The sequence below is a fragment of the Dipodomys ordii genome, unplaced genomic scaffold, assembly GCF_000151885.1.
Source record: "Dipodomys ordii isolate 6190 unplaced genomic scaffold, Dord_2.0 Scaffold24, whole genome shotgun sequence".
In the NCBI taxonomy this organism is placed as follows: domain Eukaryota; kingdom Metazoa; phylum Chordata; class Mammalia; order Rodentia; family Heteromyidae; genus Dipodomys; species Dipodomys ordii.
The window spans coordinates 12,036,748-12,051,711 of NW_012267240.1; the positions used below are offsets into that span (position 1 = coordinate 12,036,748).

Genomic DNA, 14,964 nt, shown 5'->3' on the forward strand with positions numbered 1-14,964 from the left:
AGGAAGGAAGGAAGGAAGGAAGGAAGGAAGGAAGGAAGGAAGGAAGGAAAGAAGGAAGGAAGGAAGGAAGGAAGGAGTGTGTTTGTGGGGGGAAAGAAAAAGGAACAAAGGAAGAATGTATAAAAGGATGAATAAACCATCATGTCTTAACCTTGGGGATAAAAGTTAGCAGAGGGTAGAATATCAGAAACTATTTCATTAACTATTTTTTTCTAACTTTCCTGTATGAAGATAAAAAGAGCTAGCGTAAATATTACTTCCTATTTTTAACATTCTTCTAGAGTTTAACATTAGATTTTCAGCAAAACAAATAATGGAACTATAAACTAGTTTTGTTAATATTGGAATTTACCACAGTACTGCCCTTTTCAACATAGATTGTCAATGCACAGTTCACCCAGTATTCAACACTTATGTCAATATTTTTTAACAGGTAAACTGTGAACTTTGCTTTTTTGAAATAATGCTTGTAAGGATTATGTTTTTTGTTTCCTTATAGAACTTTGGGAACCTACGGTTTTTTATAAATCGAGCAAGAGCAATTTCATTCTTGGCTAATTAACTTTTAATTATTTCAGGGCAACTCATTATTACATTAGTGGCAGTAAGCTAAGGGAAAAGAACTACAATTTAGCACTAAAATGGTCAATTATTAGATTCTCTGTACATGCTGTTAGATCAATGTTAGTGAAGTCTAGTTTTCTAAATGACTACCATATATAATGAGATGTTAAATAATTCTATAGCCTTTACCTTTGGTGTGTGAACTGGTGCTCACATGGAGATGCACACAGCATTTATTGACTAGAAAAATAAAAAACAACTCAAAATGCCTGCGTATTTCAAGGTGGGACCTCATTATTCAGAGTCTGGCTCAAACAGCTATCTTTAGAATTTGGAGGAAAGAATATCACTTCTATTCTTTATACATATCCCTACTTAAAGTCTGGCAGGTTGCTAGTGGCCGAAGGAGACAAGACACTAAAATGGGTAATAAGAAGATTGAGAGAAAAAAGGTACTGTGGAATAGAAAGAAAAGAACCAAAAAGAATGACGTGCATTTTATATCCACAAAAAGCTAGTGAATCAGATGCTGTCTTCCCAAAAGAAAAATGTACAGATTGAACATACAGCTTCTGAGAAACTTGACTTTGAATTTCTGATAATTGAACTTAGATTTTCCTAATATACTTTAAATTTGTTTTCTTTCTTCTTCTTGAAAATATTAGTTTCTTTGCTTATTGATTGGTTGGTGGTAGGAAGTGATATGCAGGTAAAAGTTTAAACTGAGCAAAAGGAAATATGATAAAATGGTAATATTTCAATTTTGAAGTGAGGAAGGGAACCCACTTACTAATATGCTATCTGCTCAGAAGTTTTTCTATATTTAATGTTCTTCAAAACACAAAAGAATCAGCAAGCTTTTGTTAAAGATAGGCTTAGAAAACTCAAAGGCGGAGAAAAAGAATTTTACTTGAAACAATGTCCATTTTTGGAAGACAGGTGTTTATGCTGTATTTTTTGGACAAGATAACTAGCAGAAATTTTAAGATTTTTTTATTTGAAAATTGATAAGACAAATTATGAAATGTCTTGAACTAGAATGACTTCAAAATTCAATTTACTACTTGTAGATACTGTAACTCAAAGATAGTTACCAAGGTTGTACAAATTTTCTAGAAGTACCTTAATTCCCTTAGCACCCTAAATTACCATTTTAGTAGCTAATATTTTTTTAAAAAAATAAAATTAAAACTTTTAATGTACTTAACAGCATATATTTTCAGATATTTACAGAGTTTTTGAACTGCATTACTTCTAAATTTCAGTTGTATTGATAACTGTAGCTATATATCTTTGGCAAGTCACTGCAGTCCCAGGTCAAACATGAGTTTCTACTGTGCTGTTTTCAGACCACCTCAGAATCCCCTGCAGATGACATACATCCTACCAAAGACAAAATGTGTTTCTTAGAGTTATAAAAAGATTCATGTCAGGCATGGATGACTCATGCCTGTATCCTTGCTACTTAAGATGCTGAGACCTGAGGATTCTGGTTCAATGCCAGCCCCAGGAAGAAAAGTCCATGGGACTCTTATCTCTACTTAACCACCAAAAAGCCAGGGGTGGAGCTGTGGCTCAAGTGGTATAGTGCTAATCTTGAGCAAAAAGCTCAGGGACAGTGCTCAGGCCCTAAGTTCAAGCCCCAGGACCAATACATACACACACACCCCCCCCCACACACACCATACTACAGAAAGAAAGAAAGAAAGAAAGAAAGAAAGAAAGAAAGAAAGAAAGAAAGAAAGAAAGAAAGAAAGAAAGAGAAATTTATATCTTATATTTGAAGCCTAGCAATCAATTTATACATTGACAATCATAATCTTTTTGGCCATGTATTCCTATTCAACAATTTGTATAAGATATAGTGATTTCAACTTGAAGGAGAATTAACCTAGAACATAAAACTATTGACCCTAGAACATGGATCACTCATGCTTCTGATCCAGGCCTTGGTGGCTCATGCCTGTAATCCTAGCTACTCAGGATGCTAAGACCTGAGGATTTTGGTTCAAAGCTAGCCTCAGGAAAAAAAAGTCCATGAGACTCTTATCTCCAATTAACCACCAGAAAACATGAAGTGGAGCTGTGACTCAAAGTGACTGAGCAGTATCCTTGAGTAAAAGGAGCTCAGGGACAGCATCCAAGCCTGAGTTCAAGCCCCATGACCCGACCCATGATTAAAAAAAAAGTTTTGAAACACTTCCATATAAACTTTAGTGCCCTTGCAATGTGAACCTTATCTTATCCCAAAGCATTAAAATAAGCTGATGGTGGTAGAAATTCTCCAAGTCTCCTTGATTTTTAAAATTTTTCTATTTACTAGGTTTAGCCTTCACACCCAATCAGAAATCCTAAATGCTCCTCTATGTGAATCATATAAATATATCCTCGATGAACTACATGTAAAATGAACAGAGGCCATAATGTCAAAAGGGTTCTGGGATATATGGCTTTTTCCAGGATGTAAAAGGTATAATTGAACAAATACAATTATACTAATTCTAGCTACTGATTTATTTTGGGTCATAAATTGCATTTTGAGTCATTGACTCCAATGGTATCTGACTTGCCATTCAACCGCTTGTCATTCAACCACTGTATTTCTGATTCCCTAATTTTAATCTTAAAATCTTGAATTAAATTAACCTTATAACTAGACTACCTTGTCATCCCCCAAAGAATGACAGTAGAGGTGCCCCTTGCTTGAGGGTTATATTCTGAGGTGAATAAAAAGGTGAAAATCAAACTTAAAGTATGCTGCATATTCTTTAGTATAATAATCCTCAGAAGCACAATACATCTTTTAATAGTCTATTCTTCCTGCAGGAGCTCAATGTGTTTCTTAATATTGTTCATCCTGAATTGCCCCAGAGGACTAGGGGTGGGTGGGTCTTTGACTGACCTTAGATGAAATTGATGGCTTACTTAGACCCAGCTGCTTAGTATGGAAAATAGCCACTATTCCTTTGATAGTATATATTTGGTAGATCCAATGCTATAAATATAATTAAGAGTCACATGGAACAGGGTACCAGTGGCTCATGCCTGTAATAAGGATGTTGCCATCTGAGGATTTCAGTATGAAGCCAGCTGAGGAAGAACAACCTTCTATATTCTAGCTCCTGTTAATCAGCATAAAAACAAGGCTGGAGGCATAGTGCAAATGGTAAGTGTTAAAGGAACAAGAAAAGCTTAGCAACCTGAGACCTGAGTTCAAGCATGAAGAGAATATATTCACCAGTGCCTGTCTCCCTGAAACTCTACTTAAATGTTTTCTCTGTCCCTCTCTCTGTCTCTCTCTGTCTCTCTCTCTGTCTCTTTCTCTCAGTTTGAGCTTATTTTCTCTAAGGTAAATAATAATGCATAATGAATTATTGGTTAGATTTACTGGTCTTATATATTTTCACAAATTTTAAATATCTGACATGTTATCCATCCATCTTTTAAATCTAACAGATCATGCATCACTATCCAAGTTTTGTTTGTAAATTTCTGGCTTACTAACCTAACTACCCAGATTCAAGAGACCTGTGACTTTGATTAATCCTTGATTTCTGTTACAACTGCTTCAATGTATATATGACTGATATACGGAAACTATTCCACACTGTCAAATGAAACCATATTTTAGTCTTCACAAAATATATGAAAAAATATGCCATTGGTTACTACACAGCCATAAAGAAAAATGAAATCACATCATAGTCAGGAAAATAGATGGAAGCGGAGACTGTAATGGTGAGTGAGACAAGTATAAAAAGCCAAATGTCACATTTTCACTTCGTTATACAAACTAGACTACCTGTGCGCACACACATATACACACACACACATTCATGAATATGAACCTTCTTTTCTTGAATATTTTTACACACATACAGTCAAAATATATTTCGAATTAAAAAACTTGCTCTTTTGAGATGATGACTGATCAACCTTTTAAATCTTTAAAGGGCAAGGTTATTTTAAAATGATATAATGATTAAATCTATTGTTATTCTTGTCAGCTCTGCAAATTTTCATTGTTCATCTCCCTTACCATAATTTATCACAACTAATTCTATGTACTCTGTATTTATTTGCTTCACATCTACCTCCTTATACTAAAAGTTTATGTTCCATTAGATATATAAATGTGTATCTCTTCTTTATCACTGAATGTACTTAGGAATCTTAACTTAAATGGATACATTTAAACTTTGTTATTATAGGAACAGAGAAGAAGCAAAATGATTGGGATTTTGTCAATTTACAGTCACGAAAGATGGCTCAGAAAGAAAATGAAACTGGGAGAGATCGAGGGAAGGGGTGACATTGTCCAAAAAGAAATGTACTCTTTATCTGACTTATGTAACTGTCACCCCTCTGTACATCACATTTGTAATAACAATAAAATTAAAAAACAAAAACAGAAAGGAGCCAAATATTTTAAGTACTTTCACTCCTAGATCTCCTTCTATATTCTTTTTTAAAAATACATTTTTTGTTGTAAAAATACTGTACAGAGGGGTTACAGTTACATGAGTAAAGTAATGAGTACAGTTCCTATCAAGCATTGTTACCTCCTCCTTTTTTTTCCTTACCATCCCTTCCCTCCCACCTCCACAACTACACTCCCCCTGCCCACCCCCCCCACCTAAATTCTAAAGTTTGTTTTTCAACATAGTGTTTTGTACATCTCATTGTTACAATAGGTCAGCCTGTATCCCTATTTAAGCATTTTGTTTTTTCCCTTCCTCTCCCCAAATTAGAGAAGTGTATATACAAGATGCAGGGCACTGACATCAAATACAGTGAAAACAGGGGTTATACCATGGGGGATGAACATACAAAGAAACAAAAAAAAATCACATGGTACATTACGTTTCCTTCTATGTTCTTATAAATCTTCTTAGATCTTGGGTAAGCCATTAAAAACTTTTGTCATAATTTTTGCCACCTGAAAACTAGAATTAAAGGAAATAAACAAACCAATTAAAGTTATCTTATCTTTTTAGAGGAAGCCCAATTTGAGAGTTCAGTAATCACTAGCAACCGATTACCATTCAGGAACATATGGGTACAAGGAGTAAGTTTGAATGGTATGAGAACAAAACTCCAAGGGACAATTTTATACTACTGAGGAGAAGAATTCTCTAGTTTAGTTTAGTGAGTTTTTCTCTTTTTTTTTTCATAAAAGCTGTAAAGTCTAGGGATATATCTTGGGCAGTAAACCAAAGTGTGGAAGCTCATAGGCCTAAAGAGAAATTAATATTGGGCAATGGGGAAATTATTTTGAACAAAAGTGCAACCACCATAGTTAAATCAATCAGTTAAACAGAACTTTTTTGATATGTATGTAACCAGATTGCTAAGGAGTTAAAGCTAAATCCAAGATTTTAATCAGTGTTGAGTATTCAACAAAACACCTAACAGTAATAAAAAGAAAACGTGTATTTTTTAGTGGTGGCCTGTGGTGAATTTCTATTAACCACCTTGTCTACCACTTGCATAATAACTATGCCTCATTAATATACAGAAGTTTTAGGCATCTTGAGATTCTCCTCTAGATGCTTTATATCCTCCCTTATAAATCACCTCTTGCTGTGCACTAGTGGCTCATGCCTGTAATCCTAGCTACTACTCAGGAGGCTAAGATTAGAGGATAGTGTTTCAAAGCCAGCCAACGCAGCAAACTCCCAGAGACTCATCTCCAATTAACCACTCAAAAACCAGAGGTGTAACTAAGTTCAAAGTGGTAGAGCACTAGCCTTGAGAAAAACAAAACAAAACCACACAAAACAGCACAGAGACAGTGCCCAGGCCCTGAGTTCAAGCCCCACAACTGACAAACAAATCACATCTCTTTCTTGTAGAATCTTCTATAAAAAGCTCTATTTATTTTCCTGGAGTATGTCTACCATTTTGCAGAAAAACAGTGACAGTTAGCTTGTTTGGTGCACTTACAGCCTGTCAGGCTTAAGACAGAACAAATAGGCTATTAAGACTAAAACCTGGGAGTTAATTTTCAAATATTAACACTTAAGAGTTCCCAAAACTGGAGCAAAGAGCGCCAATCACCCCAGTTTCCTCTGTTGAAAAGATGTTGTTAGACACAATATCTAAAAAAAATCCCTTGGTATAATAATTTAGCTGAGAAATCTCTCAGCATAAAGTACATGTTAACAGTAGAGCAGATTTCAACTGGTGGATATGTTTGATCACCAACCCTCCTTGTTTAAAGGTTTTACACATATATTTCAACTGAAATTGTAGATTAAACCAATGGTCAGTGGTAGAGAGGCTCCTAGATGAAGCTTCAAAGCTTTAATTTATCATAATATTATTTCTTTCAAGAATTGTTTAATGATAATCTGGCTAAGATAATCAGTAGGTGGTGGTTTCCTCTGCACTTTTGTGCCTTTATACTGAAACATCCCTTATCCAGAAAACCCTTTATTTCCAGAAAAGAGAATCATAATTCTTTCATTTGAAATCCAATCAGAATTTATTCATTCTCCTACTTTCCTGCAAATAATGTAAGTTGCTTATGCCATGAAGTCATAAGGATAAATCATACATTTATTTGCTTTTGACCAAGTTAGAGCCTGACAATGGAGATAGACAAATGAGGAAATATCTGGAAACTCTATGCTAAAGGCTGATGACTGTTTGCCTAGGATAGTGACCAATGAATAAACTTGATCTTGAACTAGATATGAAGAAAGAAAATCAGTGTCTTCCACTTAGTTATTTTGAGCATTTCTAGTTTCAGAGGCTGTAACTCCTTAAGTACCTATGTGAAAATGCCAACTCTTTAGATTCCTCACATTTATAACTAGAGGTTTTTTGATAACTTTGGATATGCATTTATTAATATTCATGGAATCATAGCAAAATCTGAAACACTATCAGCCTTTGGTTTTATAGCAGATCCGCCTGCTCTAGATATATACCTGAGTTAAAATCTACTTTGAAAAATTCTATCTGCTTGCCTGCCTTGTCACTATGTGAGATTCATTTCCCAAAAGAAATCACTGTACCAACATGTACCATTGTACACAGAACTGAGGTGCTCATGAAAAACATTGTTCTAGACACAATACTAGCCACAATACTCACAAAGTTAGTAAGTTAAAATTGTGTCCAACTGCTTGTTATCAACCAACTGACTTTCTACTTTTAAACATTCAAGGACATTTCGAGCATTCCCAAACATGCTTTCAGCATGGCAGCAGTTGTGCATTCGTGCAGAGTGAGACACAGATGCCTGTAGCTGGTGGCAGTAACATTTGCTAACTAATAACATAGTACTTAGTTTTCCACCTGGGAAGAGAAGCTGACTTTTGGTAGATTCTGAAGGTGAGAAGAGGATTTAGTCCCAAACAGGGTATATATAATCCCACAAAAGAAGGCTTGGGACTATGTTGATATGCTTAACTGCTGTGTTCCAGGTGCCTAAGACATAATAAATGTGCACAAAGGCTGAGAAAACCACAAACTATATTGAAAAGTCTTTATCTTTTATATCCACCATGCTAAGGAAACAAGCAGGTATCTGGGAAGCAAGTCCTCCTCTGCATGGGCTCAGGTTCCTTGAATTTCTGCAAGTGTTTTGTAGAACTGTGCCCATTCATCATTGGAAGCATAAGCAATCTGCTCCCTCTCATCCTGTACCTCCCATATCAGGGTAATCTCTGACAAGCTCAAGGGACTAAACCATCTTTTTTACTGATGTGAAAAGAAATCAATGTTTCTGAGACCAGCAAGTCTGCAGTTTGTTTCAAGTTCAGTTATAGCTTGAGACCAAACCATATGTGTGTTCTATTAAAGTAGTGTGAGCTTCAGAATTACTTCACTAATCTTGAGTAGTTTTCTTGTTATTATTGTATACAAGTTTACTGAGAGTATGAATTTATTATAACCCAGGCTATGGAAAACATATACCAAACCATACTTTCCCCAGAGTGTAGAATGAAATCATCAATTTATAGACATAAAATTGCACCAAGAATGAATGTTAAAATGCACAGAGAATTAAAAAACATATGTCAGAAGCTGGGTGCTGGTGGCTTATGCTTATAATCCTCACTACTCAGAGGCTGAGATTGGAGGTTAGTGGTTTGATCATAGTTCGAAGCCAGCCCAGGTAGGAAAGTCTGTGAGACTGTTCCACAAAAAAGCCAGAAGTGGAGCAGTAGCCTAGAGCAAATAAAGCTCAAGGACAGCATCCAGGCCCAGACCCAGGTGTCCATTCCAGTGTACACACACACACACACACACCAACACACACACACACACACACATACACACACACATACACACACACATACACACACACACACAAATATATGTCAGATAACTCTCTTACTGAGTATGAAGATGGTTAGCACTTTCAGGCACTTTAAGGAATAGACTAAAATCCCCATATTTGATCTTTGTGTGTGTGTTTTAGTCATAGAATATCTATATTTTACATGTACACATTTACTAATGAAATAAGAATTTGTCCTCTTAACATACATTTAAAATTCAAGGAGAGGATAGTTACCAGTAGCTCATAACTGTAATCCTAGCTACTCAGGAGGCTGAGGCAGAAAAGTCCCCATGAGACTCTTAATTAACCACTCAAAAACTGGAAGTGGAGCTGTGGCTCGAAGTGGTGGAGCTTCATGCAAGAGTTCAGGGACAGTGCCTAGGCCCTGAGTTCAAACCTCTCAACCAAATGCCCTCCCCACAAATAACAAACCCCTCCCCCATAAAAGTCAATGAGAGAGTAGAGGCAACAAATCGTAATAAAATAAAATAAAATTTGAATCAGCCTTGATGGTGTTGAATCTCTAATCCCAGGACTCCAGAAGCAGAGGTAGGGGGAGGATTTCAAATTTAAGGCTAAATAGTAGGTTCCAGGCCAGCATAGGCTACATATATAATAATTATTTCTTACCTTTGAAGTTTACTGCACCAACTGCAATTGAAGCCAATCTGAGAGGATACGCAGGAGTCACAACCATTGAACTGCAGGCATGCTAGGAAATAGGAGAAAATAGATTCACCTCCAAAAATTGACAGAATGGAAGGGGGAAAAAATAACTTTTAACTTGTTCATTCCTATTCAGGATCAAGCTATCCGTACATGGCAAGCATTCTAATTATATAGTTAACACGATAATCATGAAACAAGTATATCATCAAACTTGACAATCATCCCCCTCAACAACTGTTCACATATTGGCTTACTGGGTAGTGGGGTCATCTCTACTGCAGAGACATTTGTGATTCTTGACATTTGTAGTTCTACTCGGTGGTACTCGTAAATTGTTCTTCTTCGAACATCTGCACAAACAAATTCAGAAAGAAAATAAAATCAGTTTTTCATATTTCCCCACATATAAAATGATAGCATTTTAGTAATAGGTGGAGAATTATATACTTTTTTTTACCTGATACTAAAATAACACTTCAGCCTATGAAGAGACTGTACAAAAATCCCCTGAAAAACATGTACACAGAAGTCTTTCTAATTCATGAAGATGTAAACACTGACTATGTGTTAGATTTCTTGCTGATTGAGCCAGTCCAATTTTTGGTCATCCAGAGAATACCAATGGTGTTTTCTTGGTGGATTTATGTATTTTGAAAAGTTTAGACACATGAAATAATAAAAAAAGATGCCATAATTTCTCCCAAGTTAAAGATCAAAGTGAATTTTTTTTTTAGAGATGGGCAGTAATTATAAAATTTCACAGTCTAAAGTTAATGCCAGAATGGCATTTTGATGCCTGTAATAGTTAAAATACTATTCTTAAATATAAGTCAAAAGAGATAAAAACATTTAAAGTCAAAACAAAGAGTTTCAAATAGAAAAATAAAGGTGTCAAATTATCCCTTCTTGCTAATGATACAATCCTATCCATAAAAGGCCTTGGATTGCCACGCTGACTCCAGTGGAGTCTGCGTAGCATGGGAAACCATCTATCAGACCAAGATAGGGGCTTCAGAGATCTATCTCTGAGTTTTGGGACTTCACGGAAGTCTACCTCAGAGAATGGGGCTTTACAGAGACCTATCTCCAAGTTTTGGGACTTCACCGAAGTCTACCTCGGAGAATAGGGCTTCTAAGAGGCCTACTCCTGGAAAAAGGCTGGCAAACCCCTGGGAAAGATGTGTTTCTGTTCTTGCTTTTCTTTTCCTCACTGTATAAGAGTGCCTATTAATCTTTTACTGTTTTTGCTGTTCTTTGTACTTACTCATTGTCTACGTTCTCTTATTCAAAGCTCTTTCTTAAGAGTGTTAACGACTCCAATATCTGATGAGTGTCTTAAAAATATGACTAACTCACCAGAGTTAAGTGCTACCCTGAAACCCCTCTTATAGAGTTTAGTAGGCAAGTTATAAGTAAATATAAAAGTATTAGAGGTTTCACGAAGTCACTTCAGCAGAAGGAATTGTTTGTAAGAAACTTACAAGAAGCTGTAGGGCGACTAGAACAGAAGGAATGTATGGCAATTGCTGAGTTAACTACTTAGGAGAAAGAACTTCCTGTTACTCTCTTTCATTTACTAAGAGACTTGCTAGATCTAGGCCTCCGTGACCTTACTATTAAAGAAGGAACAGGAATTGTCCCATAAGATTTTGGGACAATTAAGGCCTCTATAGAAATAAGGTAATGGTTAGATGGTGACAAACGTCGAAACCCATTATATTTCTTAGAGATAAGCCGGAAACAAGTGCCTTTCAGGCGACCAGCTGTTGACCACCCAAGAATGAAGCCCTGCAGCAAGATTGTGTAAACTTTTGCCCTTTCAGGCGACCAGCTGGTGACCATCCAAGAACAAAGCCTTGCAGCAAGATTGTGTAACCTTTTGCCCTTTCTTATGGAGACTTTTTGCTATAAAAGTTTGTTATCCTCTGCATTAAATCGCACTCAGCACTCAGCATCCACTCCTAATGTGTGTGAGTTGTCTGTTTGCCACCTCCCCATCCTATTCCAGTCCCTCCCCTAGGTGTCCTCCGTCGTCCCGACAGAACCCGGTCCGTGGCACTGGATATTCCACCAAAAATCACCTATATCTAATAAACACTCGGAGCAATGTAGCAGAACATAAAATCAACATACAAGTATATTTTCTGTATAATAATAATGAATAGACTGAAAAAGAAATCAGGAAAACAATTCTATTCACAAGAGCTTCAATAAAAACTAAAATAAATACCCAGTTATAAACTTAATCAAGAATGCAAATGAAAAAGACTTCTACATTGAAAACTATCAGATCCTGAAGACTCAAACTGAAGAAGCCATGAGAAGTTTGAAAGACTGCTCATATTCATAAGTTGGTAGAATTAACATTGTGAAAATGGCTCTACTTACCAAAAGCAATCTATAAATTCAGTGCAATACCCTTCAAAATCCCAATGCCACTCTTGGCCAAAATACAAATATCAACCCAAAATTTCACGTGGAAGTTTCAATGACTCCAAATAGTAAAAGAAATCTTGAGCACAAAGAGAAATGCTGCAGGTTTCATATCACTGGACTTCAAGTTGGAGCCACAGTCCTAGAGACAACATGGAACTTGTACGAACATGACTTGAACACCAATGGAAGACCCAGAAATCAAATAAAAGCTGCAGTCATCTAAATTTTGACAAAAAGATGTACCACCTTTTACAAACTCTTAAGGCAAACAAGATGATTTGTCTGAATAAGGCAAGTTTCTAATATGGAGTTTTCCATGCCTTATGTTGAGCAATTTAATTTTCAGAAGTAAAGAGATAATATGGCCTGGCCATAAAGACCACTGGATCATAAAGACCACCCATCATCTTCATCATTTCATGCTATCTTTTGCAAATTCAACTACTGATACTGACTGGGAAGCCTCTGATAGTTAAATACTGTCCATAGGTAGGGAGCAAAGAGAAAGGGGACCTTTTTCTCCAGGCTGGCTCTATCGCCTGCTCAAGCACCTGCAAATACTGGGAGGATATGAACTTAACAAGACCAAAGCTAATGAGAATGTTTTTTGTTTGGTGCCTTGCCAATCAATGACAGCATCCAAATGGTCCTTTCTGTATTATGTCACAGACACCTCTGTCAAAAACAAGTCATTAGGAATTTATTCACTGGTTGGCATCATCAAATGGTAGAAGCCTTCATTTGACTCCAGAAATTAAGTCATGAATCTGCTTCAAAAAACATTAAGGCAAAATGATGTTAAATAGAATCTTGCTGAGATGTTTAATAGAATTTTGCTGATATTGATACTAGTCTCAACTAGTCTCTTACACTTTTAGCAAAGCCACATTAACTACAAAACTTATCTGTGATGAGCTTTTAGACACTAACAAAAAAATGAACAAAGTAACACATAGGGGAAATGTACCTTAAGGATCAATTTTTCTATTCTCATATTTTTTAAATCTCTTAATAGTTTATTAGCATAGCAAATAAAAGGTTCACTAATATTTTCCTATTTATGTTGTCAGTACCTAATGACTGACCCCAAATGGTTCAACTTTATTTTCTAGTTCAAATAGAGCACAGCTCACAGCACTATTTATTGAATCCCTTTAATGTAAATAGCACAGGTTGCATAACTACAATAAACAAGGTTTATTCCCAGCATGAAGACTCAGGAATAATAAGAGGCTTCAGATTAAAAAAAGACAGTATCATAGCAGTTACAAACTTCCACACAAAGAAGCTGGGCAGCAACAGAATTAGCTCGTTGAGGTTGTTAAGGAAAACATCTAGAAATAAAAAATGCATGTGCTCCAAACTTTATTTCTAACTCCGCCTGTCATTCTATGCCTTTTAACTGGTAATATAATTATACCTTAGATAATGCACCAAAAACCATGGGTGATCATGAAGAGTAAATCCAAATCTCTCTGACTGCTCATCTCATCATTCTCTGACTGCTTGCAAAATTTGAAGTTGTGGCTAAAATCCAAATGTTCAAATTTACTTGGGCTCAGTATTTGAAGGGAGTTGGACATGTGGCCCAGAACAATACCTTACCAGCAGAATAATTGGCACCCTGCCATCCTTCTCCTTGTGTGTGTAGATTAACTAATGGATCCCAAAAGTTAAATCTTCTGGCTTTGTTTTGTCATCACTTTGCCCAAGAAGCAGCCCCAATGTTGGTATAGCAAGTCAACATGGTGGCCCAGTGGCCTCCTGTCACTTGACTGTAGACCTGTGACCAACATCATGGCTCCTTCTGCCCAGAAAAATATAACACCCTGCTCCCGAAACTTATGAGAACAGGTTTTAATATACATTTGCAACGACAACAAATCTCACGTCAGTTCATTATATTTCATGTCCTTAATTATTTTTTTCTGAAAGAATAGGAAGTTGTGACTTCATTAAATAAAATCTGGTGAACTCAGGTAAGAGTTCAACATTTTAAAATCAGAGTGTTTTATCAATTATAAATCACAACAAAAATACAACCAACAAGAAAGAAAATATTAGAGATATGTAGAGATACATCAGTCAGATGTTGAGTCCTCAGCTGGAGCGAATCCTTGTATTATTTAAAAAGAACAAACTTCTTGTAGTAAAATTCAATGAGAAAAAACTAAATTCTTATAAATGTAGACAGGCAGTACTGGTGAAAAACAGAAACATTCTGTGAAGTAAAAAAGTGTGAGTCACAACAGAAATGTACATTACATAATAGGGGGAAATAAACAGGAATTAAAGTGTGAGGCAGTGCAAGTTTGAAGGAAAACGTGGAAAAGAAGGTAAAAACTGAATACTTGAATTCACCATTTGAAATGACAAAGCAAATAAATCTGGGTAGGAAGATCCCAATGCTTTTTACAGTAGAGTGATCAGAGAGCTGAGTTTTGCACAGCTAATCTTTTCATTTATTGTTTGTTGTCAAATAAATGTTCACTACGCTGAGCACTAGTGGCTCAGGCCTGTAGTCCTGGCTCCTTAGCAGTCTGAGATGTAGAGGATAAAGATCAATCAAGGCAAGAAGTTAGACCTCAATTTCAAGGAACAGGCCAGGTGTTTGGTATATACATGTAAAGCTATTTGGGAAGCAGAAATAGGATAGCAGTCTGAGGCCAGTTCAGGCAAAAACATGAGGTCCTATCTATAAAACAACTTAAAACAGAAAATAGTCTTAGCATAGTATGACTTAAGTAGTAGAGTGGTTGCCTGCCTAGCAAACATGAAGCCCTAAGTTCAAACTCTAGTACTTTCAAGAAGAAAAAGTTCAAGTCACAGTCAAGCAAATACAAAACATTAGAAATGTGTGAATTTAAGAATTAAGCATCATTTTGTACAAAGAAGGTTTTTTTTTTTTTTTTGGGTCGGTGGTGGGGCTTGAACTCTGGGCTTGGGCGCTGTCCCTCAGCTCTTCAGCTCAAGGCGAGTGCTCTACCACTTGAGCTACA

The 14,964-nt window shown here is 36.2% G+C and overlaps 1 protein-coding gene across 1 annotated transcript in view; it reads right to left on the bottom strand.

Moving 5' to 3' along the window:
- Nucleotides 1-14,964, bottom strand: part of Plxdc2 (plexin domain containing 2) — a 394,422-nt gene that overhangs the window by 69,486 nt on the left and 309,972 nt on the right. The window contains exons 8-9 of the mRNA XM_013014718.1: nucleotides 9,784-9,879; nucleotides 9,491-9,572 (exon numbers count right to left, since the gene is read on the bottom strand). Coding sequence (XP_012870172.1) covers nucleotides 9,491-9,572; nucleotides 9,784-9,879 — 178 coding nt within the window. The remainder of the gene's footprint in view (nucleotides 1-9,490; nucleotides 9,573-9,783; nucleotides 9,880-14,964) is intronic.